At 43.7% G+C, this 26,713-nt stretch overlaps 1 protein-coding gene across 2 annotated transcripts in view; it reads left to right on the forward strand.

Annotated features, from left to right (window-relative positions):
• The window catches only part of sik2b (salt-inducible kinase 2b), a 53,933-nt gene that overhangs the window by 11,953 nt on the left and 15,267 nt on the right, over positions 1–26,713 (forward strand). For both annotated transcript variants that reach the window (XM_030107843.1, XM_030107844.1), the window contains exons 3-6: positions 4,822–4,885; positions 15,115–15,276; positions 23,572–23,696; positions 24,695–24,818. In XM_030107843.1, the coding sequence (XP_029963703.1) occupies positions 4,822–4,885; positions 15,115–15,276; positions 23,572–23,696; positions 24,695–24,818 (475 nt within the window). The remainder of the gene's footprint in view (positions 1–4,821; positions 4,886–15,114; positions 15,277–23,571; positions 23,697–24,694; positions 24,819–26,713) is intronic.

The raw sequence follows: 26,713 nt of genomic DNA on the forward strand, positions 1-26,713 counted from the left end.
CATCTGCAAAAAGCAGAGATGAAATCCTGTGGTTCCCGAACCGGAACCCCTCCGGCCCCTGGCTGCACCTAGAAATTCTGTCCATGAAGATTATGAACAGAACCGGTGACAAAGGGCAGCCCTGCCGGAGTCCAACATGCACCGGGAACAGGTCCGACTTACTGCCGGCAATGCAGACCAGACTCCTACTCCGGTCATACAAAGACCGGACGGCCCTTAACAAGGGGCCCCGGACTCCGTATTCCCGGAGCACCCCCCACAAGACACCACGAGGGACACGGTCGAATGCCTTCTCCAAATCCACAAAACACATGTGGACTGGTTGGGCAAACTCCCACGAACCCTCGAGCACCCTATGGAGGGTATAGAGCTGGTCCACTGTTCCACGGCCAGGACGAAAACCGCATTGTTCCTCCTGGATCCGAGGTTCGACTATCGGTCGGATCCTCCTCTCCAGTACCCTGGAATAGACTTTCCCGGGGAGGCTGAGGAGTGTAATCCCCCTATAGTTGGAGCACACCCTCCGGTCCCCCTTTTTAAACAGGGGGACCACCACCCCGGTCTGCCAATCCAGAGGCACCGTCCCCGACAGCCACGCGATGTTGCAGAGACGTGTCAACCAAGACAGTCCCTGCACATCCAGAGACTTAAGGTACTCAGGCCGAATCTCGTCCACCCCCGGTGCCTTGCCACCGAGGAGCTTGCCAACCACCTCAGTGACTTCAGCTTGGGTGATGGACGAGTCCACCTCTGAGACCTCAGCCTCTGCTTCCTCCACGGAAGACGTGGCGACGGGATTGAGGAGGTCCTCGAAGTATTCCTTCCACCGTCCAACAATATCCCCAGTTGAGGTCAGCAGCTCCCCACCTCCACTGTAAACAGTGTTGGCGGAGACCTGCTTTCCCCTCCTGAGGCGCCGGACGGTTTGCCAGAATTTCTTCGAGGCCGACCGATAGTCCTCCTCCATGGCCTCCCCGAACTCCTCCCAGACCCGAGTTTTTGCCTCCACAACTGCTCGGGCTGCAGTTCGCTTGGCCTGCCGGTACCCGTCAGCTGCTTCGGGAGTCCCATGAGCCAGCAAGGCTCGATAGGACTCCTTCTTCAGCTTGACGGCAGCCCTTACTTCCGGTGTCCACCACCGGGTTCGGGGGTTGCCGCCACGACAGGCACCGGAGACCTTACGACCACAGCTCCGAGCAGCTGCTTCGACAATGGAGGTGGAGAACATGGTCCACTCGGACTCAATGTCCCCAGCCTCCCTCGGGACATGAGAGAAGCTCTCCCGGAGGTGGGAGTTGAAAGCCATGCTGACAGAGGGTTCCGCCAGACGTTCCCAGCAGACCCTCACAACACGTTTGGGTCTGCCAAGTCTGTCCGGTTTCCTCCTCCGCCAGCGAATCCAACTCACCACCAGGTGGTGATCGGTCGACAGCTCTGCCCCTCTCTTCACCCGAGTGTCCAAAACACGCGGCCGGAGGTCAGATGACACGACAACAAAGTCGATCATCGACCTCCGACCTAGGGTGTCCTGGTGCCAAGTGCACTTATGGACACCCCTGTGCTCGAACATGGTGTTCGTTATGGACAAACTGTGACTAGCACAGAAGTCCAATAACAGAACACCACTCGGGTTCAGATCGGGGAGGCCGTGCGATCCAATCACCCCCTTCCAGGTCTCACTGTCGCTGCCCACGTGGGCGTTGAAGTCCCCCAGTAGAACAATGGAGTCCCCAGTCGGAGCACTGTCCAGCACCCCTCCCAGGGACTCCAAGAAGGCCGGGTACTCTGCACTGCTGTTCGGCCCGTAAGCCGAGACAACAGTGAGGCACCTATCCCCGACCCGAAGGCGCAGGGATGCAACCCTCTCGTTCACTGGGGTGAACTCCAACACATGGCGGCTGAGCTGTGGGGCTACAAGCAAACCCACACCAGCCCGCCGCCTCTCACTGCGGGCAACGCCAGAGAAGTGGAGAGTCCAGCCCTTCTCGAGAGGTTGGGTTCCAGAGCCCAGGCTATGTGTGGAGGTGAGCCCGACTATATCTAGCCGGTACCTCTCAACCTCCCTCACAAGCTCGGGCTCCTTCCCCGCCAACGAGGTGACATTCCATGTCCCTAGAGCCAGTCTCTGTGTCCGGGGATCGGGTCGCCGGGCACCCTGCCGTCGGCTGCCACCCAATCCACACTGCACCCGGCCCCTACGGTTCCCTCGGTGGGTGGTGAGCCCACCGGAGGTCAGGCCCACGTCGTCCCTTCGGGCTGAGCCCGGCCGGGCCCCGTGGGCAAAGACCCGGCCACCAGGCGCTCGCTTACGAGCCCCAACCCCAGGCCTGGCTCCAGGGTGGGGCCCCGGCTGCGCCATACCGGGCGACGTAACGACCTTTGTTCTTTTTCTTCTCATAGGGGGTTTTGAACTGCTCTCAGTCTGGCCCGTCACCCAGGACCTGTTTGCCATGGGAGACCCTACTAGGGGGCATAAAGCCCCCCGGCAACATAGCTCCTGGGATCATGCGGGCTCTCAAACTCCCCCACCACGTTAAGGTGGCAGTTCTAGGTTTAAAAAAATTGTATACTTTTTTTTGCAGCTTCCTGTCCTCACAATGAACCGCATTCAATACTTGAACGGTTATGTAACAGTCATGGTATAGGAATCTCTGTCGCATTACGCATGTAAGAAATGACTGTTTTGAAGTCATGAGACTTGGAAACGTTGACCCGTAGAGTATGCACAGACCTGGCCAGACATAACCTCTGCTTTGGATCTTCTGTCTCAGAGGTAACGGGAGGAAGTGTAAATGTCACTTTAACGTCTTGTTTTTCATCTGAAGTTATACGAATGTTTTCAACCCGCAGTCTTCATGCTGTGTAGCTGCTATTGTACGTGAATGTCGCCATATGGAGTTCCTCACGCCAGAATGAAAGAAGCCCATAACACTTCCTCTTAAACGTTTACAGTCAACATACCTGGAAGTATAATTTCCAAACATTGTGAATTTGCAGAACTGCATTTTGAAAGCAAGAGGAGAGCAAGAACAAACAACAAAACTCAAATCTTAAATTCACATCGACTCCAAAAGATAAAGTAATGTAATGGTATCTTCCAATGCCTATATATTTCTGGTGCGTCTACAATGACGACTTGAAAAGCAATACCAATTAAAACTTTTTAGCAGGACTTAATTTCCGCAGGCCTATTTATTGCCTTAATAAAGTAACCAAAGAAGATACCAGCTTAACCTGTCACCACTAACAGGATTTCACTTGGTACGTAGCATCAGGATTTATCATTGACTGTTTATGATATCAAAAAGAATGAAAACAAAACCACAGAGCAGAACATAGAATGTTGCTCATATTAAACTGTACTATGCACAGATGGCGTGAATTGAAAAGAAAGACACTGTGCCTTTGGATGACAGCGCCAAACACGACTCGTATTGACATAATGAAAACATGGATAACCTTTAAACGGGTAAAAAGGTTCATGAGAAGCAGCCCGGGATGATAGCCATCTCGCTTTTGAGCTCTGCTTCCCCAAAGCAGAAAATATTGCCTTGTAATGAAACCCTCCTCTGACTTTGGAGATTTCAACTTGTCCGGCACGGGTTTAGAAATGGCTCCTTCCTCCCAGATGTGCCTCTGTCTGCTCCTGTTCCTGCTGTTTAATTGGCACGGCTCAGTGAGACAGAGCCGATGTCAATGTCATTAGTTACGCTGGTGTTTATCCTGCTGTGACGAGTCAAAATATCTGCTGTGAGAAAGGTGTGTTTCTCACGTTCGATGCAGGATTGGCTCCCAGCAGAGTACTTTTACATGAGGTTAATTATTAAATTAGTTACAATCAGAGAAGACAAACTGTATTTGTTACACAACCAGGTCCGTCAAAAAAAAAAAAAAAAAAGCTTTTATTTCCTAAATACATGAATCGGTCAGTGTAACAGATGGAAAATTGATCATAAACAATGAGCGTGGGATTTCTGGTGTGAATGTCTGGCTCGCTGTGTCTGATTCATCCTCCTCTCTCCATCTGATTCTACCCTCCGCATTTAAAACTATTCATCTCCTGAGCATTTCTGTTTCTAAATCCGTTCTCCTCCGCCTACACAAGCCAGCGCAGTGTGAGGACCGAGAGGCTTTAAGTACCATTCAGATATACTCGGCAACGCCAACCGTCCACCTCCATTCTCTTACATGGATGCAATATTTAGACGCTGTGCCATTCATGCTTTTTTGTTTCTGTGGATGCCAGACTGCAGTTTAAGCACAGAGGCAGTCCTGTGAACAACTTTGCTATATTTTGCTCGTTTGTATTTCTTATTATAGGTTCCCTCTTCTTTGGACTAATATTCTCTTGTTGCAGGAACCTGATAATTTAAAGGTGCATCTCAAAAAAGAAGAGTTCATTTTTCCAATAATGTAGTTCAGCATAACGGCAATATATTTTAGGTTTATTACCCATAAACAGATTTTTTTCTCTTATTCTTCATAGTTTTTATTTTGTCTTGAAAATTAAAAATACAGGACTCTAAAATATCAGTTTATTTTGTTAGAACAGGTTTTTTTTTTTTACAGCGGTAGACCCCAGTTGTCACTGTCAACATTTTGAAAATGCATCTAGCTTTTTAATTCAGTTGTTTAGTACGCAATTAATCTAAAAATAACCCACAAAACGATTAACTTTTCCATTATATCCTTAAGTTTTTGAGATGCTCCTGTAAATTGTCTGATGATATTGCTTCTCAAAGTGGTCTTCTGTGTGTATTCACTCTCCCACTCTTTTCTCCTCCCTCGGTCCCATTCTTTCGTCTTCTACTCCTCTCTCAGGTGATGGAGACGAAGAACATGCTTTACTTAGTCACGGAGTATGCCAAGAATGGGGAGATCTTCGGTGAGTGATCCTTTTCAGTTCCAAGATCCAGTCTGACTTTAATAACTCTGTCCCTCCCACTTCATTTATATCCCTTGCCCGTATCAGTTTGACAAAACAGCCCGCTCGTTTGCGTCAGTCATGTTTTCGACAAACAAGGAAGTATCAAAGTCTTGTTCAGTTTGCCGTGCGCTTACAGCTATCCCAGGCTACATCTCAAAGGTCATATCATTGATGGAAATCTGAGAGCCAATGTCCTGGTGCAACCCTCGTCATGTGTTGCTAGTAACTGTTGCAACAAATGTGCTCGCATTGTTGCAGATGCATAAAGTGGCATCACGGATGGCCCATAAAAAAAGCTGCAGAGAGGCAGCCTCAAAGACAAAAGGGCTGATTTATTGCCATGTGTGCTGCAGAATCGCCCTCACCTGAAAGGTTTACAGCCTCAGTGTTCTGATTGTGCAAGATTTCAAGATTAGTCTCTTCGCACTGGCAGGCAACGACGTCATGTTTTTCAGAGTCGTGACTCTTAGACTAAGCCTGTTAAACCCCTGCTGCTGTACTCGTCTGGGATGTGTCTATTTTTCATGTACTCATGCAGGTACATTAATTTATTAGGATCAGTTTGTATTTTCTGGCACCATTTGTAGCATTGTAACAGATACCGAAGTGAAACATGTGACTCTCCAGCAGCTCGGGCTTTACACACTGAATCTTCTCAGGAACAGTGAAAATATCTCTGACATATTTTTTTTTTTCCAACTGAAATCTACAATTTATTGAATTTACAGTAAAGAAGGCCAAACCAGAAAAGGCTAAATTCTCATAAGGAACATGGAAATGATCGTATCATAAAGATAATTCATTGACAGGTTAATATAGCAGCAGAGTGTTTGGCATTCGTGGCCTATAGGTAGAAAGTCCTGCTTTTGGAGGCCTTTGTGTACAAAATGTGCACGTTCTAATTGTGTGTGTGTGTGTGTGTGTGTTTTTGCCCACATTCCAGAAACTTCCTTTTGAGAATAATTGGTCTTTTTAATTCACTTGTGAATTGGGTGTGTGTGTCTGTGTGTGTCTGTGTGCACGTGCACGTGTTTCCAGCCACTCCAAGTTGGATAAAGCTGTAGAGGAGATGGACAATGGATTGATTACGTCACTCTTTCAGCCGCTGATTGTTTCTTCCAGACAGAGATTAGATTTTTTTTTAACATTCAATTGAAAATCATTTTGAAGCTGTTGAGAAACTAGTTACTTCTTTTTTTTTCAGGTACTTCATAACATTTACTTCTTTTTTTAGCTCTTTTTTTTTTTTATTATTTCACATATATACAGATACAACAGATAATTTTTCATCAGTCACCTAAATAGTAATCTAAAATTAAGACCAGTAAACACTTCTAATACAGACATCCTAATAGGAAACAAGCAGAGGCTGGATTGAATCAGCGGTCTGCAACAAAGCCACATGTGGCTTGTCAGCGTCTTTGGATTGTGGCTCATTGAAATGTTCAAAATGTAACGCTTAACCAAACACTTTTGCTTGAGTTTCAATGTTTTATCAAAATACTCTTACATCCTAACATGTCACCTGCCTAATCCCTTTCCTTGCACATGTTCACTGTGGGTTTTTCACTCTGGCCTTTGGTCGGAGTTAAATTCAATCCAGACATTGACTTATTTAGTTTACCTATTGTTTTTTTGTGTGTTTTGTGCAGTCTGGATTGCTCCTGACAGAGATGCAATTTCAGGGATATTTTTAAATGTTAAACCTGATGAAGCGCCAGTTTCTGTATCAAACAAAGAAGTCATTGATGAGAGGTTTCACAATGCCACTTCGTAATCTCAGTATAGTAGTAATTCAATTCAAGCTGGCGTCTAAAATGGCCTCCAAATGTGGTTTCTTGCCATCATTTTTCTGCAATTACACACTGATCACATAATAGCTCCACATGACCAGTTTTATCGTTAGTGATGTAAAAAGTATAAATTATAGTAAATTTGCACCATTAATAAGATATCAAACCGTGACACAAGTGAAAATTATTCCCAAGCTTCAGGTTGGAGAAATCTTGGTATATTCAGCTGAATATACTTGTCCATGATTAATTTTACATTAATATATGTGAGCTCACAGAAATCCTAACAAAATTTTAATATTTAAATTTAGATATAAAATTTTAGTGAAAAATGCGAAGACAGACATTGTGCTGCAACAGACAAACAAGTTTGAACATAGTAGTACACCAAGATAAGCATTTTATCTTTGTCTGCCATAGGACCACATGTACTGTATTGTTGCCACCCGTGCACACCGCTCTGTACAGTGTGTACCGACTGTCTTCAGTGCAGCAAACTAGGCATGGAACGAGCAAAACTCCCAATTTTTCTACATTATTCATAGGCTGGTACATACTCGGATGGAAGCGTGGTTTGAGTATTCCTTCACAAAGCTGGAATATTTCTGGAAATGTTCCAGCTCTGAACATGCAAAATCCTACATTCAAGCATTTCGGGAATTATTATCACAAGTGCAGGCCTGTCTGGTGTGAACAACCTGTAAGAGGTTCATGATCCACATACAGTAGATTAATAGCCTCACCTATTAGACCGTCTGAGAATGTTTGCACTTAGCCTACTTCCAGACACCGGAGCTGAGAGGATTACTCAAGCAGTCGACCATGGCAAACTTTAATAGTCACGTCTGTTGCCTGTGCGTGAACGTGGGCATTTTGTTTGTGTGTGTGTGTGTGTGTGAGTTTGAGATCAGTGTTCCACTTGTGATGTTGAATCAGCAGCAACTTCTGCTCCTGTGACCCAGAGAGAGCGGGAAGCAGGCCCAAAGAGAGAGAAAAAAAAAATTAAAGAGCGCAGTTAAAAATGTGGAGGAAGTACAGACGTGTAGGGAGATAAGATGGAGAGGTTCGTTCCTATCTGTAGACACTCTGTAACTTACTGTAATTTGAGCAAACAGCAGCTTCTGTGAACCCCGTCACGCTATGCTGTGACAGGAAAATTACTCTCCACACATGGTACAGTAGATTCTTGAAAGAGCTAACCGTAGCTTTTTATTTACACTACAGACACCGGAGTGGTATCAAGTTTGTCGTCCGGGTTTTCAGCACTGAGTTTGTGTAGTTTCCAAATGTCGATTTAAGTGTGTGGATAAGCAATGAAGATTGGTATTCCTCTGTTTGTGTAACCCATAGATTTAGTCATGGATCATCTCCGGGTATTATAAAACCATTGTGTCCTGATTCCTTAGACCCCTCTGCCCTGATTGCACAATGTAACGTAGTTATGTAAGACATTTATATGTCATCATCAGCTGCAGCAGCAGCAGCTTTGACTCAGCCGGGCAGACAGCTAAGGTAGCTGCAGCGCTCGGTTTGTGTTACAGTTTTCCGTCCCACAAATTTGAACAATCATTTTTGATTTCCAAATACACTTTCTGGAGGTGGATCAAGTTATTGAGTCATGATGCACTCAGACAAATGGGTACGTTGCCAAGCCAAATCTCCAGTCTCTTCCTCCGCTATCGCATCCACTTTGCTGCCATGATGAATTTCTCAGGGCTGCTCCTGGCCGTAGGTTACACAGAGCCGAGGACGCAAAGTCGTAGTGTTTCAGACGCGCAGCATCCCGCCCTGTTTCGGCGAATCGGTAAAACCGTGACTGAGCCTCCGCTTCTCTCCTCACCCCAAATGGTGAAATAGTGTTGTGAAAGAAGCAGGAGGGGTAGCGTGTGTGTCTGCAGCAGTCAAGACAAAGGAGCGTATCTGGGTTTGGCACCGGGAGGCGGAGAGTGATGGGTTCACTCTTGCAAAAGGGTGGGTGGGCACAGTAACGGGCACAGCAGAGGCATCGATGCCAGCCAGCTGATGCTGCTTTGTGTCTGTCTGACTTTCTCTCTTGCTCTCTCTCTCTTCCTGCCTGTCTGTCAGTCTGCTCCTCCACAGACTGCCTCAACACCACAGGATGGATCAAACCTGAAAATTGGGTCAACGACAAATAAAGCGGAGCTGCAGAGGCAGTAGTGGAGGAAGGCAGAGGAGAATAGGAGAGGAGAGAGCAAGGGACATCCGTTTGAATTTGGAAGGTGCTGGAGAAATGTAGGGCATGCATATTTAAGAAAGCACTGCTGGAGAGAGAGAGAGAGAGAGGGAGAGAGAGAAGTATTATAGCTGGCAGTGAGTAAAATCACTCATGCAGATCTTTTGTCTGACTGGGAATGAGACTGAGGATGTTGACTTCAAAGGAGTGTCGGGCTATTTTGGAGACATTCATATTTACTCAGACTGTCAATTTCTACATAAGCCGTCCCTTTTATCACTGCATGGGTCAATTTTCTGCAGATCTGTCAGCGACGAAGGCGAGGCAGCTTTGACTCGGATGACCTTGAGAAAAAGTTTATTAGTTTCGCTTGGTATTTGGTGCCAACAGTTGCAGTGCTTTCATAAAATAAATTAGTATTGCGTATATCTTGAGAAGTCACAGGATGGCACTTATGTTCAATCAAGTCTCGCTGCTAATGTGTGAAATCATTGATCAGGTTTGGTTTTGGGTAAATGTGAGTCCTCTGATATAGTGGTTCAGTTGTGGAAGGAGGACAGCACTGGAGCACATTTCAAAGTTTGATTGAGAGAATGATTACAACATGAATCAAAGATGTGTTTTGCAATCAAACAGTGCAACGCTAATCTGTTCTCTGCGTGTCGCACATTTTCATAATTTGATGCATTTATCAGCGGCAGTGAGCTTTAGCCTTGTAAAAATGTCAACATGAGAAAATTTAGTTTCACGGCATTGCTGGGCAAAGTTGTGTTTCATGATTAATCTCATAATATTCATATAAATCCACTTTCAGTGCAAACCAAACCTTATTCAATATTCGTATTTTAGTCTGAGTTTCACTGATGGCAGATTTTTGGTGATAAAATTATCAGAACATGTATAAATGTCCAATCAGCTCCACAGTGCTACAGGTAGAGTATTGAGGAATATAAGCGGGAAAGACTTATTCATTATCACTACATGAAAAGATGATAATTTGTCTCTCAAGAATCATTGGATTTCATAAACACTAAGAAAGCAACTGATTTGACAAACAAGCTTCAATAATACCTTACCTAATCCTTTAGTTACTTAACCAGTCTGGAGTGATCCAGTTCAAGGATCTTCTGCTGAATTCTTATCTTAAATATATATGATGACATTGAAGCATATCTTAACTTATTAGTCATTTACAAAATATAGTCACGCACTCATCTGCAGCGAATTTCTTTTTATTGAAAACTCCTGCTCTACGCTTTGTCTCATTTGATTCTGGCTTTCCCTTGCAGCTAAATAGCAAATTGTTTCAAACAACACTGCAATTTTAAATGTAATTTATGAGTTGGGGATATACTAAGGAATGTGCAACCCAATAATAAAAACTCTTCCCAAGGTGGGAATCACATACTCAGGTGTTATGATTACATCTATGAATAATAGCTTGTCTTCTGTATGAATGTGCATTCCTGTTAAATCATAGTGATTTTGGGGGGGGGCAAGTGATTCAAGTAAGTCCAATTTAATTTAGCTTTTGCTTCTAGCACTGTACTTTATGGTTTCAGCTAACTGTTCTGACAAACAAGATCATTTAATTAATCAATCATAAGCATTAAAGCAATCTGTCAAGCAGGGAAGTCACATTTTCCAAGGCTGCGGTATTCGCTATTGCTTTGCATTTCTGACCTACTATCCTGAATCTATCATATCTCTGAAGTGATCTCTTATCAAGAAGGTAAAGCTAACAAATGTTTTAGGATTTATTTGGCTTAATAAATAATTAACTACTTTGTCCTCAACCATGCTTTTTAAAGCTAATTCAGCAGTGCATCTCCTCACAGCTGCTGGGATCGAGAGTCGAAACTGAGAGGGGTAATGTCAGCGGGTGGGACACGCATGAAGGACTCAGCTGTGAGTTTTGTTTCGCCCCTTTGCACAAACAGTGAAAGAACTACATGGTGACTTGTAGTCGGTAGCTGCAGGTCATCTTTGACTGGTTGTAACTTGGATGAAAGCGAAGCGCTGAGCTCCAGCTGCCTCCAGTCTGCTGTAACCCCTCAGGGTGACGGTATTAAGTCAGCAAACATCTATCAACACGCATATAGATGTGACACTAATGAAGCTGCTGAATGTAAGCGGTCTGGGTATCGGTTACTGATGTGCGTGCGGCTGTGTGTTTGCCCCTTGTCCTCCGCGTGCACGCACACTCCCCATGCCAGCCCCACGGTGTTGAAGTCCAGCCAGAGGTCCGTGATGTCCGGCCCCTCCAAACCTGAGCAGCTGTTAAGAGACTTAGCTCCTCGCCCAGCCCTCAGCAGAAGTGGAACATAGTGGTTGCTGAGCTATTCCCTAATACCCCTATGATTCATTCTGTTCACTTTCCCAGAATGCAGCGCTGCATGCCTCACTGTGCCGAGGCCCTTAGCCTCACCAACCTCGTACCAGCGAATTACTCATCCCAGGGCATCACACTGCATTTTGTATCTCTCTCTGTCTGTCTGTCAGAGTTTCTTTGTGTGCGTGTGAGGAGCCAGTACTGCTGTTGGGACACAACTGAGGATATGTTGTGGTTTCCGGCACTTGGTTCTGAGATCTTTTATTTTTCTTTTTATAGTGTCGAGCACAATTAGTTGCAGAGCGAGAAGCTGCAGTCAAGTAATCAAGCACTCCACTGACTGCAGATGAATCTGCTGTTTTTCATTAGAAGCCCACTGGCGTGGTGGGTGCCCCTGAACTGTGACTACAAGGTCACAATAATGGAAATTTGATGAATTACTGTTGGTAAGAGACGACACGTGTTCATCTGAAGAAATCCATCGATGAAGTTAAGTCCTGCATTTTTTCATGATAGACTCAAAACACTTAAATATCATCCTAATCAACCTCCTGAGCTGAACTGTCATGATGTCTTAAACCGGGCATCGCATTGACTCCCCGTCATCATCTGTTGTGGTCCGCAAATTCACTTTCTAGGTGGTGAGATCAGCAGATGAGGCCATTTTAACCACGTTTTAGTTAATTGTGAGATGTAGTTAATGCATTATTAATTGCATTTCAGATTTAAAATATTAAATACTTGTTGATTTAATCAACCCAAATTAAAGACAAAGTCTATTTTTATTGAATTAGTCAGACTGATTTCACCCATAAGTACCCCGTAATCATCTCCTGATTTGGATAAAGTCGTAGATGGATTCAGGAATTCTTATTCTCCTTGTGGTAGAAGTGCTCAGTCACAATTTGGCCACTTGATAGTAAGGATAAAATATTTGTGACCATCGGAATAATCACAGTTGCCCATCCTTCATTAAAACCACTGGATAGGCTGTATGTGACAGTGTTTCATACAGCTGGAATAAAACATTGATGTGGCACACTTTTTCCTTTCAAAGCTTGACGTGTGCACATCTTTAGGGATCATTTTCCAAATCATGTAATCAATGAAACTCTTGCATCGCATTCAGCTCTCAAAACAGAAAGCAGCCACCTCACTGTGAAGTGACGCACATGCAAATGTGGCTGGAGGTTTGAGAGATTGACGCAGATCAAGAAAGGCAGAGGTTTGATCCCAGACTGATTACTTCAGAGTCCAGTCATTCCCACAGGTGCATACTTGGACATTCTCGACACATTCCCCTCACCAGTGTGTTTTTTGATTAGCAACGGTGTTTGAAAGCTGCCCTGGTCACTGAAGGGCCTCCTCTGTGGAATTTGCCAGCTACTGTCTAATCAGGTTTTCTCGATATGTTTTCATAAACCATTTTGGAGATGATGGAGCTGCTTCCCTTCGATTTAATGCTACAGCTTTGGACTGAAGTCTTTTTATTTTTCTCTCTTATTGACAGTATTTTCAGCTCATAACTGACCTTTTGGTCAACCCTGAGCTGTGGAAACACAGTTGTCAAGATGAGGTGTTCATAATGGCCTCAGGACTAACGCTGCTCTACTTCTAATGTCTCGTATTGCGTTGATGCCACAGTGATTTTGATGTTAATGAGGTGTGAAAGTAGCTGACTGTGACTTCCCTGTGCGTCCGCACAGAGGCCTGCTGTTCAAACTCTACTGATGTTCCCATGCTCATGTGTACATCAGGGAATTTTTTTTATTTAAATCTAAAAAATGAAAACCTTCATGAATGAGGGAATAAGAGGAGGGATGGGAATTGATAAGATTTTTCTAATTACATTTTCAAATCTACTTAATGATTTGGTGCTTTATCAATTCTCATTTTTAAAAATACATGAGGAGGCCTTCATTTAATGTTAACAGTAATAGCAGGTGGTACAGTGAGGCAAATTGCACTAACATGATAGGCAGGGTTAGTTAGATACCTGCAGTAATAAGAGCAGAGGACGTGCTAACGCTAAGTTAAAGGTGCTGTAGGCAGGATTTTGCTAGTCACTGCTAATTTTTCTGTGTTTTCTTTGGATTAAATGTTAGAGTATCCATTGATAATCCTTTAGGAGTGTAGCATAATTGCACTACCGCGAGGGCGCAGCGTTTCCATCTGTCTCTGTTCTGAGCTGAAAAGGAATCTCGACAGCTCCAGGTATCTTTGACCAATCAGAAGAGCCCCTGAGGCTCTAACCATGATTGGCCGAGGGGCGTTCGTCGCACATTGTTGTGGGAGGGGCTTAACTTGCGTAAGGGCGTGATGTCAGAGAAAACGGGACAGGATTGGCTGTGCTGGGTTTCAAATCGCCATCTTGCTTAGGTAACCCTAAGCAAGATGGCAGAGATGCGGAATCCTGCCTACAGCACCTTTAAGATTCACAATGAAACGAATCAAAAACGTGACATTCATTCAAAGTTATGGCACGCTGTGTGTGAAGATGTTTCAACGTACTGGCAGTATTTTCTTCCTTTGTCACCACACACGGTGTGTAACTCGCATAAGCTGCGCAGCGTCCGCGGTGACGCCATTCACGCCCACTGGAATCGATAAGGGAATCATTTTACAAAACTGGCAAACAATTCCAAGAAACTGAAACACTGGGCGCCAATTCCCATCCTTACACGTGGAACAAAGGAAAAGGAATAAGAAATCAATTGTCATTGATAAATTGCAGAAAATGTATTGATTTCTCTTCACTTTCCCCTTTCCTCCTGTCGGGTGGGGCTCGCTGCGGTTGTTGTGCATTGTTGTGAGGTTTGGTCAGTGGTCTGTGTCCATGCCAGCTGGAAGGACGGTCAGCTTTGAGTGTCCTATCTTGTTTGCCACTGAGTGTGAAGTGAAGAGTTAGCAAGCTATCTGGACGGAGAGGTGTGAAGAGAAACCCTGCCGACTGTAACAAGCGCCACACTATGCAAAGTTCACGGGGCTGCAAAAATCAGGCATCTTGTTAAACGCTCTTTCGGGCCAACTTTGTAAAAGAGCAGTGAGAGACTGAGGGGTTTGAAAAAACAACAAATTAAGTATGAGGGCAGGCTTTGCAGGAAAGGTTGATGATCTAGATGCATATGGGAAAAAAAACAACAACCTAAATTACAGCCAGAACCTCCATAAACTTTGGCTTCTTGTGTTTTATTAAACAAGTAGAAGCGTGGCCTTTTGCAGAGCTCTGCATATCAATCAGATGTTTTCGCCATTCGCTAGATAAGCACTGGAGCTTGTATTTACGTCACTGTCTTGATTTGTCCTTCTGATTGCCGGGTGTGTTTGTGTATTTGTGTGCACTCCGCAGTCCTCTGGTGACAAACCGTGCACCTCTATTAAACAAACCTCCCAACACAGAGACTCATCTACTTTATATTTCATTTGTGGACATGATGCTGCGGTGGACGCATTATCAGAAATACCTGCTTCCCCTTTTCTGCTATTTGCCCGGACAACATTTCACGCTGTACCGTCAGCCGCTGCTCATCTACCAACTCAGACTCTGACGAGTGGAGTTCAGGAGTTTACGCTGTACGTCTTGCACTGCGTCAGTTTACAAAGCCAGCTATAATGTAGAGCAGCTGTAAACTACTCCTGGCACCAGGCCTGCACCTCATCAAAAGTTGATTATCCTTTCAACACAACCACCAACACTGCATGCAACGAAAAATCACCTCCGATGCATTCTTCTTGTGCATTGATACCTGACACTGTGTTTGAAACTGCTGTAGAGCCGCGTTATGTAATCACTGTGAAATAGTGTCTGCATTTAGTAGTAACATATCGTGTTCCCTCTCTTCAACGTCTGTGTCTCTGGCTGCTGCAGACTATCTGGCGAAGCATGGCCGTCTCAGCGAGCTGGAGGCCAGGAGGAAGTTCTGGCAGATCCTGTCGGCGGTCGAGTACTGCCACAACCGAAACATCGTCCACAGAGACCTGAAGGCTGAGAACCTGCTCCTGGATGGACATATGAACATCAAGATTGCAGGTATTCTACAATTCAGCTTTATTTATAAAGGATCAATTTCAACATCTTTATTTCACAGCACAGAGCACAACAGATTCCATCAACATGTTGTAGATTGCAAGCAGGAACAACAGATTAGTAACCTCTAGCCTTCACAACCAGAGTTTCCTGCAAGTATAAATAACATTTTAATTTAGAGTTCACATCCAGCATAATTTGATGTCGTTTGGGTCAGACCAGCAAAGTTTAGCTAATCTATAAATAACAGCTTTTTTTCCTGTACCAAAGATTTGAACTATTTTCTCAACAAAAGTGGGCAAAACTTTCCCGTTTCATTGCACTGTTTCCAACTCCTATGAATGAACTAAAATGCAATCTAAAATTTTTGTGTATGCTAAAAGAAAGCGAGATTTCAGTGCAGTATCTCGCTTTAATCTGCTGTTCGGTTTTGCATTTCGGCAGCTGCATTTTTTTTTTTTTTTTTTTTTGTATGATTGGATTATTTCCGTGTGAGGGATTTTCCTGTTTTGTTTTTATGCGAACATCAACAAAGTGATCACATTGATGTGCACGTTTACATGCACCAAATAAGTCATCCAACCTACAGGATAGACGGAAAGGTTGACATGCAGTGGTCACATGTCAGTGTGTGAAGAGGAAGAGGAGAGATCCTCGGTGCACTGAATGAGGCCAGCCAGCGGTCTCAACCTCCAGCAAGAGCTATATAAACGCTCTGAGGTGTAAACACACGAGTCGCTCAGATGGAGAAGCACAGAACGTCTGCATGGGAGGCTTGATCTATTGCCTGCTAGGATCTCAAGGCTAATGTAACTGCGACATGTCTTAACTTCCTGCACAGATCATTTGCAGCGTCATGAAGCCGTCAGAGGTTACCGGAGGTATCAACATCCTGAACACTTAAGAATCAGAAAGACTGTGCTGCTACGTGATTAATATACGATCAGAAAGCTAAAAAATGTGTTTCCAATGCCGACCCCCACCCCAACCCCCCCCCCTCCAAGTGAAGGGCTAAACAGATGAAGAACAGAAGAGGGAACAAAACCAGATACAGAGATTTGAGGCTAAGCTGGAGGTCTTCAGTATAAGCATGGAGGTGCGATTATTAAGCAACTGGCATTTAGAGCGAGGTGGCGAGAATGTCACCCTACCGCTGTGTCCCAGTGAAGGAGGAGGCCGGAGTGGCAGGAGGAACAAACTTTGGCTTAATGGAGGGGGAGAGAAGGTGATAGAATAGGTTGGCCACTTGGCTACTTTACAGAGTTGTGGATCAGAGGATGAAAGGAGGGTGATAAGGAGCGTGCATGGCAGGGCGGCACGGCTGCAGCTGTGACAATACTCTTTATCTGTGGATTTATTCCGAGCTGATGCCGAAATCCATCGAAGGTGAGCTGATCACACGCGGACGGCTAAAAATACAGGTGTGAAAGGATACCAGGCACACTGAGGATGAACGTGTGCTGCACAGAACGCAGCCTCCTCTCCTCAGGGGACTTCTCATCGACTTCCAAATAATTAATAAAATCTTTGCGTCTGGACTGATAAACGGTTGTGTGGAGGCGGAAATTATCAACTGGAGTTTACATCGAGCACCCTTGATAACTGTGACACGAGGTCCAGCTGGAGTTGGGCGGCTCTTATTTGTTCTGAAAGGTACGGCCAGATGAGGACAGAACAGACCCAGCTATAGAATACCTGCACGGTTCTTTGCATCAGTCTGTCCAGTGCTTCTCAGAAAGGGTCCAAGATGATAACCTGGAGATGTTATTACAGCAGCAGTAATTTTCACAAACATGTCTGACTCACAGCCGATTGTCCGCACGGCAGATTAGATTTGAGGCAGGAAAACAATGAACAGAACATTACCTGGCTGCTGATTAGAGAAAATGTCTCTGGGGAGGACATCAGCAGTAAGGTACACTCTGTGCTTCCCCCACCCACCGCCTGCTCTGACAAGTTTGGTAAGTGGTACATCGAGTTGAGATGAGCAGACATGTGAGATTTGTACTCTGCTGAAGAGCGGCTCCTTTCGCTGCACGTCATATTGATCTTTTTTTGTCAGTCATGCTGAATGAAGTCTTCTGTACCTTGTGGCTTTGTTGCAGCCGATTCTTATCTAGATTGTCAGGCAATCTGCTGATTACTTTGAGATTCAAAATGGAAATGTCCAGGGGCTACAGCTCATGAGAAGGGATCGATTTAACTGTAAATAAATTTTATCTCTATAAAAAATCGTTACCTTCTTATGACTGTGATCATATTCAGAATGCTTGGATTGATTTTGATTGTACGGCTGCTGAACTGTCACAAATTAAGCAATGAGTGAGTGTTTCTGTCCTTAATATCCAAAATACCGACAACATTTAAAATATGGAAATTATTTGATAATCCTGTTTGTTTTGACACTCATGTTATATGTGAATCCATAACCAAAATCTCTGTTTTTCTGCTCTCTGGGAGTTTTTTGGTTTTGTCATTGTCATCCAGGAGTTCTGGTTATGAGATGTAAATATGCCAAATCCAGTCAGTGACAACAGGAAAGAACCTTAAATTTTTTAATTTGGCTATTGAAAGCTTGAAGCATCAAATTCAAAAGCACACCTGCATTAACTCATTTTTTCAAACAGTCCTTTACATGCAAAAGGAATACACCCTATGGGCAAAATGTAATTTGAACAGTTTTTTGCAGACTTCCTGACTAAATCAGCTCAATATCTTCAGTTTTGCATTTAATTCGTCAGGACCTTTGAGCTGTTCTTCCCTAATATTTTTCCCTTGACGAATTTGTTCACTATCTATTGATTGTTTTGCGTGAACATTAAAAAAATGTAATGTAAATTGGTGTAAAATATGTCTTACAGATGGTTTATTATTTACTAGTCTTGACTCTGATAAAACATTATTTTACAACACTGATGCTACACTGAAGATTTTAAAATATCCTTTAAACTAAATGTTCATATAGTGAGTCATAGTCGGAGAACCAGTTCAACCATAGCAAACGAGCAAGCGACAATGTATTTTTTTCTTCATTCACTTAACATATAGAATAAATAGAACCCAGAAAACATACTGTGGTCACCTGAGAATATATTGATGTTTATCAGTTTGTTTGGTAACACCAAGGATGAGCTCATAGTTGTGGCTGATTGGGTTATAATGTTCTGCAACAGTGTATTAATCTGTGAAACTTTGCTTTTTAATAAGTTACTGTATTGACTTTGGTACAAAAGGGATCAGATAAAATGACTTCCCTTTTATTTTGAGTCGTCTCTACAGTTGTTCATTCCTTTGTTTGCCATTAACAGTAATACTAAATTACAATGCTGCCACCTAACAGCAGCAGAGAAAGCCAGAAAGAACCTTCTTTTTATTGGAGTTGCACAAAACTTTGTACCTTGTGATGTTTGGTTTGAATGTTGGAGAAAAACAGGAAACCTCACTGCACCAAATGTACTGGAATATTTTTGAAGTGGTGTTGCTGTTATCTTTGAATATTCTAAAGTTTGACCTCTCCTTCTATTACCGTTTATCACAAGTGTTGCAATATAGGATGGTTTGCAAGACCTGTAGCATGATTTGTATATTTTATCACATTCTTGGAATTACCCGGCTCTTATCATGGTGTCTTCTCACAGCTTTACTCAGTACATTAAAACAAATGGCGTCTTGCACCAAACACATGCTGAGCCGGTTTCTAGAGCTGGAAACATGGCTTCGTTTTATCATGATCATCACGCGGGGCTCCAAATCTGCAGACTATGGTCATTCAAACTAATTCTTTCTTTCTTTCCTTCCAGCAATTAAAAAAAAATAGTAAAAAGAATAATTAAAACTTTAAAGTACAAGCCCATGAGAAATGTAAAGACCAACCCTCAACATTATGATAGAGACTATTTGAAAAGAAAAAAGCTTAAAGAGTACAGTCCAGTATCTATTGAAGAATTGGAAGTTTAAATGAATCTAACAATGTCATGATCTACTGATATTGATGAAGTGACGATGAAACATGAGAAGGGATTTGACCTGGCAGCTCTTTCATTAAGATTCAAAGAACACAGAATCCCATCCATCTTATGCAGAAAACAGACAAAACCGAACTCTAAAAGTCAAGACCGATTGCTTCCTATTAATCATAGCCAAAGCGACAAAGTCGATAGCATATCTTCATATAATCGGGCGTCGGGTTGCAGTGAAGCTCAAGCAGCCGACCTCCTGTGAAGCCAGACTTGGAGTCAGCGGATGTCTGCCTCGGTTGTTTTGGAGTATGGTGCTGGGTGAATGGCTGGATAGAGGTGAGCTGTTGATGTCTTGGTAAAGGTTAGAAGGAAAACGGATGTGTCTGAAGGAACATGATGATCTCTGTGTGTTTTTTTTTTTGTTTTGTTTTGTTTTTGCTTACACACTTCATTAACTTCTGATTTTTTTGTTTTTTGTTTTTTTGGTGGTGTTTTTTGCACCAGTTTCACCCTGCACATCCAGACAAATTGTCCGTGCTTCGAGGTGTTCCTCCTGTAGTCCATTGATGCCTTCCTGTTTTCTAAAGGCCACCTCTGGTCAGTCTGTATGAAGCTTAACTAGCAGTCAGTCAAAGAAAGGTCATGTTCGTGGTGGCTGCAGTGGAGAGCGGAGCGGTAGCAGCGGGGAGTGCCCTTAATGTTTTCACTTCAAATAGTCCCCTTAGGTCCGGGCTGACAGATTGAAGGGGATGGAAAGAGAGGCGGCGGCGGCGGAGGAGGAATAACAAAAACAAGAGCGAGTTGTAGAATCAGAGAGGAAGACGAGGCTGTCTTTGTGGCCGAGCAGGAAAATATGCGTCTCGTGTGTTGGGTTGTGTCCTTGTTGCTTGTTAAAAAGAAAAGAACTCCAAAGCAACAGCTCTGGAACAGAAAATCCAAGTTTTGGTCATATTTTTATCATAAACAAGCAGTTAGTGCCTCATTAAGTTTCACGTGAACTGTTCAATGTTGAAACCTTCCATAGAGCGATGATGCTCAAAGTGCATCAAACCCTGAAGGTGTTTTACGGGCAATTAAATGGTGTCAGCAATACAAACAATGTCTGAGTCAGGGGCACCACAGCAAGGAGGCTTTGGCTTTGTTTCTACAATAGACGTTACGGTATTGAAACACAAACCGCTATAGCTGTTACCAATTTCATTTTCAAATCACAAAAATTCTTGATCTCTTAGCACTGAGAAGAAGAGTGGATGAATGAAGAAGTCAGAGAATCATCTTTAAGAATACAGTTTTTCTCATAAGTCAGTGCTACTAATGACTTTTGAGATCTTTACGCAACAAAAACATTTTTTTTCCCCTTTGCAGCGAAATGCTGAAATACTGAAATTAGTCTTTAAAGTCTGAAACTGATGCATCTTTTTTATTCCAACATGATTTCTTTGCAATGATTGATATGTAAAAGTCAAGCTGGGAAACTGCAACCCCCCTGGACATTTTCAGTTTGAAGTGGAGGATATGAGGGGAACGAAAGATTTTTACATGATTAAAAATGTGGAAGTAGACAATAGACAGGTGCCTGAAAATAGAGTGGTTCATTCACAGCTGCTAGCATAACTCCAACAAAGCTTCTACCTTTTTACAAGAAGTGATACATTTCAGAATATATTAAAAACAAAAAATTTCTAATTTTAGTCTATTTGTTGAGGTTATGAGCTGCTAGCTAAAGTCTGTTTAGGAGTGGCGTCTCTTAGCTAATACTGTATTATGCTAATGGCGTTACTGTGTGCGACAGGCGCCCCCCCCTCCCTGCCCCGCCCTTCCTCGCTGAGCTGCTGCTGCTGTTAGTGGCCCGCAGCGTGCTGGAGTGTTTGACGTCAACCAGTCTGCTCAGTATTCAGCTCCATGAAATGGGTCACAGCTTCTGACGATAAACCGACTGCACTGCTCGGCTCCTCGCCGCTCGGCTCTGCCTGCATCTCACATCTCACCTCCACAGCAGCGGGATCAGACAGTAAACATACTTGTAATAAAGCTGCCGCGTCGTGCCGCTTCACCTCCTCACTTTATTTCAGCCACACCTGCTGCTACCTGCATTGCAGTAATTGCACGCACTCGCCTTTTCATTTGGAATTTTCACTGCACTAATCTGGCCTGATCCCTGCACGTACCCAGACTGGAGTCTCCTCCAATTTTCCTTTTGTGTGCTGCACTTTAAATCTTTCTGGTTTCATTGATTTCTGTCTTTTTTTTTTTTTTTTTTTTTTTTTTTTTTTTTAACTTTTTCTTTTTGTTTTTGAGGATTTTACCTTTGTTGGATATCAAACTATATTTGGAAGCACCAGAGAATGAGACTTGTTTAGTAATTACAGCACAGTGGTCCTCACTGCTGTGTGATCGCAGCATCTTTATATAGTTTGAGTTTAATTAGACCTGTAGACGCTCACAGTTTGGCTTTTTCATCCGAGAACAATCAAAACAACTTATCAGGCAGAAAAACCAAAACATTGCATCATCATGTTTTGATACTTGGGCTCTAATGACACGGTGTCGGCTCCTCTGCTCTGCGCACTCTTTCCATGAATCTGTATCAAAACAAACGCTTAACTAGAAACATGTATTAAAGATCAAATTAATGTTGTTTACGTCCAAATCAGTGAATGGTTGTGAAAGTACAGCACATCCTGTATGAACTGTCCACCTTTAATTGTTCTTTTCATAAAGCCCTTCTTGGTTGTTAATTTCATGTCCACTGTGGTGGTTCACAGGTCTGAAAGGGTCTAAATTCTGTCAGTGTTCAGTTCATGGACCTGATGTGATTTCAGCTTCTACATAAATGAGGGTTAAAAAAGAAAACATCCATGTAAGATAATACAGTTAGTAAGTGCCACCGTGATGCCCGTTAACTAAACATTTTAGCCTTCATTGAAATAGAGTTTTTGGTTTATATATTTTGAGTGTCTGGGAAGGAAGGCATGTTATTTCACAGTTTTCTCCTTTTTTTTTTTCTAACAAATTATTTTAATGATCATTTTTAATATTAAAAAGTTTTTTTGCAGCTGTTATGTTTATGTTTGGAGCACGAGGCTCTGCTTGCTCTGATTAGATTTGCATATGTGAAAATAAATCCTGAGTAAATGTGTGTGAGTGGCTTCACTCTGATGCTTGTCAGATCATTAAGGGGCCTCCAGGAAATAAAAGGTTGGGAACCACTGTGTGAAGAGCGACGTTTTGCGTCGGCTGTGGGTGTGATCGGTTTGATAGAAACAGGGATGCTTTGCTCAGCCTCTCTGACACACGGCTCATTGTGTGTATTTGTGTCTTTGTCCATGAACCCACATAACCCTCAGCCCCTTTATGTAAGCTTCATTTTTTTTAAATCTGTTGTTTGTTTTGCAATACTTTTTTTCCTGTTTATGTAAATGGTTGGAATTATGGGAAAAACAGTGGAGGTGAAGGGTTAAGTGAGCTTTTTGATTGTGTGATCCCGCAGTTATCACGTCCCATGACATCGTATTATACCTCACCATGGTGACGTCTCTTTTTTTTGGTGTTATTTATTTTATAAATAACTGCATTGAATTAATCACAGTCACAAGAAACAAGGCAGAGAGAATCATCTGTCATCTCCAAGAAGTGGTTGTTTAACTTCCTGTACCATTACAAAATCTTGTCCAAAGAGAGAGAGGATCACTAACGGGACTCGACTCGAGATGAGTGGCGAAACGGAGAACGCGTGAATGTGATATGAACTAACTTTTTTTTTTTTTTTTTTTAAATGGGTTGGCTGAGTTATAGCAGGCACACAAGTTGGCTGGGTGCTGTTTGGCAGATATTGCGTCCATTTCCAGTTTGGATTTTAATGAAAGGCAGACATGAACTTCCCAGCAAGTCGTGTGTGTGTGTGTGCGCGCGCAAGCATGTTAGAATTCCCTTTCTTCTCTGAGGGTAAAAATCAAGAGCTGTGTACGGTATGCAGCCAGTTTGAGCGCAGCGCTGGTGAGCTCATATCAGCCTCTCGGGGAGGTTACCTCAGACACATTTCCTCCATGTACAAGTATGCGACCGTCTTTTTTACATAATGCAAACTGTGTGTGAAAGCACCACACTCTCAGCCATAAAGCAACACCCTCCTCTTTGTTCAATGCAGTTTAATTTCTGCACTCACACTGTTGGGTATTCGTGATGGACTCAAATGTTTCCCTTTTTACTGTCGGAGAATTTACTGACTGTCGGAGGAACTGTTGGACGTCAGTCCGCTGCGACCCATTAACATGTCAGCAAACTTGAATGTTTCGAATTATCTCCAACCTCCTCACCTCTGTTGTTTGGCCCTGTGTAGATTTTGGATTCGGAAACTTCTTCCAGCCCGGGGAACCTCTGGCCACATGGTGTGGCAGCCCGCCCTACGCTGCTCCAGAGGTCTTCGAGGGACAGCAGTACGAGGGCCCTCAGCTGGACATCTGGGTAAAATAAATGTTGCATGAAGAGCACAACTGTGGATAAAACTACATTTTTTTATTTGTTTTGGATTTGGGTTTGTTTGTTTTTTTAAGCACAGCTAAGGCCATTCATTTTTAGCATCGTTGAGTTTTGGAAGTTACATGAAATCAGCTGCAGTCCACTTCTGAGAAGTTTTTCTATCTTTAAACTATGGAAACAAAGTTTTGATTTCATAACATCAGCAGGTTTAGTTCCTGTCATATGACTCAGTGCTGATGAGGAGCATGATTTCCTAATGCCAGTTCATAGCCTCCTGTGGACTGCAGCTACAATAGGTGGTTTGATATACAGACCTGCTCAGACTTTGGAGATAAAAACAAAAATAACACGATGTGAAGCTACAACTGACTCGAGGAGAGACGGGGAATATTCACCTTGAATGCATTTTAAAGTACAATTGATCTCTTAGAAAGGGTCTCCAGATTAAAGCTGTGTTAGATTATCATATAAGGTGTTTTGTTTTGTAGCTTTAAATATGTTATTTGCAATATAAAATATGTATGAAAAAGAAATTGCAGAATATACACATATATTCAGCTTTACATTTAGCACCAGAGAAGATCAGAGCAAATACTGTTTGGGTATTTCATCTTATTTAAAAGGCACAGACTTCATTTTATATCAGTTAGTTACTGTTGTTAATGGCATTACCTACAGTATATAGAATATTCTTTGAACGGTTCAGAAGTCTCAAAGTATTTTGCGCCGTCACGTTGATACTCACTGATAGTAACAGCTGGAATGCATGTTTTTGTCATGTTGCACTGTAGCAAATCATTCACTGTGTTTTTTATCCCATTCAGCTATGTCCAGTGTGTTTACAAGTTCCTCTGTCTCAGTGCAATAATAATTATAATAATAATAATAATAATAATAATAGGCTTTCAGACATCTGCTTGATTGATCAGTCTGGTGTTTGTTGCTGAGATGGTCTCTGTGTTTGCCTCCTGTTCTGATTCCAGAGTATGGGGGTGGTACTGTACGTCCTGGTGTGTGGCGCGCTGCCCTTCGACGGGCCCACTCTGCCCGTTCTCCGACAGAGAGTCCTAGAAGGAAGGTTTCGCATCCCCTACTTCATGACTGAAGGTAAGAGGAGAGAATCTCTCTCTGGGATGTTGAACACAAACGGTGTGAGACGGTGCCAAGCCTTTCACCTCAGCACCTCGATTCATGTGAGCGCCCACTCAGGCAGCGCAAAGACGACACGCCGTCATTTCTTTACGATCGTATGATGTGAAGCTGAGGGGGGAAAAAAAAGGGATAAGGTTTCTTGTGAGGCGATTCGCTGCACAGACGAGTGGCTGGGTTTCCTGCAGGAGTCACCGTACGGTTGTTTGTCCGCTGGCTGACTCTCGTGTGGCTTCAGCAAGTCAGGAGGTCATTTCATTAGTGATGAAGCATTACGCTCATTTACCGTGGCTTCAGCATGAGGCGCTCAGTCGGTGTGTGCGTGCAAGCTGCAGTGTGAGTCAGGTTGGCTAGCCGTTTCAAAGAAGCCCTGCTGTTAGCGCCTGTGCTAGCGGGCTGGCTGCAGATTAAATCCAGAGCCGGAGCTGTTTATGTAACCTGGGGAAGAGCCAGTGAAGCCCCCAAGCAGCCCGCCTGTCTGTCCGTCCCTCCGAGGAGGTGCTGCTTGTTTGTCCGTCTGTTTGACTCATACTCTTGACTGTGAGACATCTTCCTGCCCGTCTGTGGCCCTGTCTGTTTTGCTTGCCTTGTTTCTCGTGTCCCATCTGCGAGTCTGAAGCAACTTCTCCGCAGGGGGTGTGGTGAGACAGCCGAGCAGATTTTCCTCCCTCTCTCTTTCTCTCCTCAAGACCTTGAAACAATTAAGACATACGGGGAATGTAGGAGTGTAATGTCAGCTCCGGGGCCAGACTGACACTCGAACCCGCCTCCCCAACCCCCCCTCAGTCCAGCCCCTGTTCCCCGAACAGGGAGAACAGAGTGTGCTGATTTCTTCATCCAGAAACAGTCCATCTTATTTCCTCTTGTTGCTCCGAGCGGCCAACACTGTGGTGCTCAGCACAGCCTAGCACCGCATTGCAAACTCTCCCCGGAACGTCTGAGCACTGTGAATGCTGAGGTCCACCAACTCTTAAAGGGACTTACATACACACTGAAAGCAACGTCCTTCATCCCTGCGATGTTGCAGTTACACAGGTCACATACAGCTCTGTTGCTGCTTTGCATTTTAGATTAAGAAATGGATTAATATATGTCCTCAGTTCCATGTTGTTTTTTTTGTTTTGTTTTGTTTTGTTTTTAATTACAGGACTTGATTCTACGAATAAGTTGCAAACATAGTTGTATTGCCCTTCGTTGGAGGACTCAGTGCAACGTTATACCACCGGAGCGCTGCGAGTGTTAACTGGGATGCTTGTGTGGTTAAGTCATAGTGGCGCTCTGGCCAAGAACAGAGTGTCAATCAATCAGCCAACCGCCTCATGCAGCAGCGACCCCCTTTACATGGTCTGACCCTCCCCGGTGGTTGGTTGAAGCTTCGGCTGTTGCTATAAACACGGCTGTGGCAACGAGCAGAGCCCGACTGGCTTCTGTCAATTTGTACAATTTGTAATGTATTGTGCGACATTTCGGTGGAGGCGGGTTGTAGCTTAGCAGCTACACGAGCCGCTAAGAGGCCACAGCATGTAGTGAAGAGCACGCTGGTTATGAACAAAACGGGTGGAGGGGAGGGGGCTGGACTGCCAGGCACGAGGTAAAAAAATGAAAAATGTGATGTAAGATAGACGTTAGTAGATCAGCAGGGCAACTGAACGGAATCTGCATCAGGGAGTGAAAGTTGGCAGCCAGGTCCGTGAGCTTTCTGTTATGAAGTGCTCGAGGTCTCGCTCCTAATCCTGTGGGAGAAAACAGACTATCTGCTGGAAGTGAAGGAGAGTAAGGCAGGGAGGCTAGAGAAGGTCGAGTGTTGAAACTCAGCTTGAATTCAACATTTCTTCATCAATATCTGAAATGAT

This window comes from Salarias fasciatus, chromosome 14, assembly GCF_902148845.1.
Source record: "Salarias fasciatus chromosome 14, fSalaFa1.1, whole genome shotgun sequence".
NCBI lineage: Eukaryota > Metazoa > Chordata > Actinopteri > Blenniiformes > Blenniidae > Salarias > Salarias fasciatus.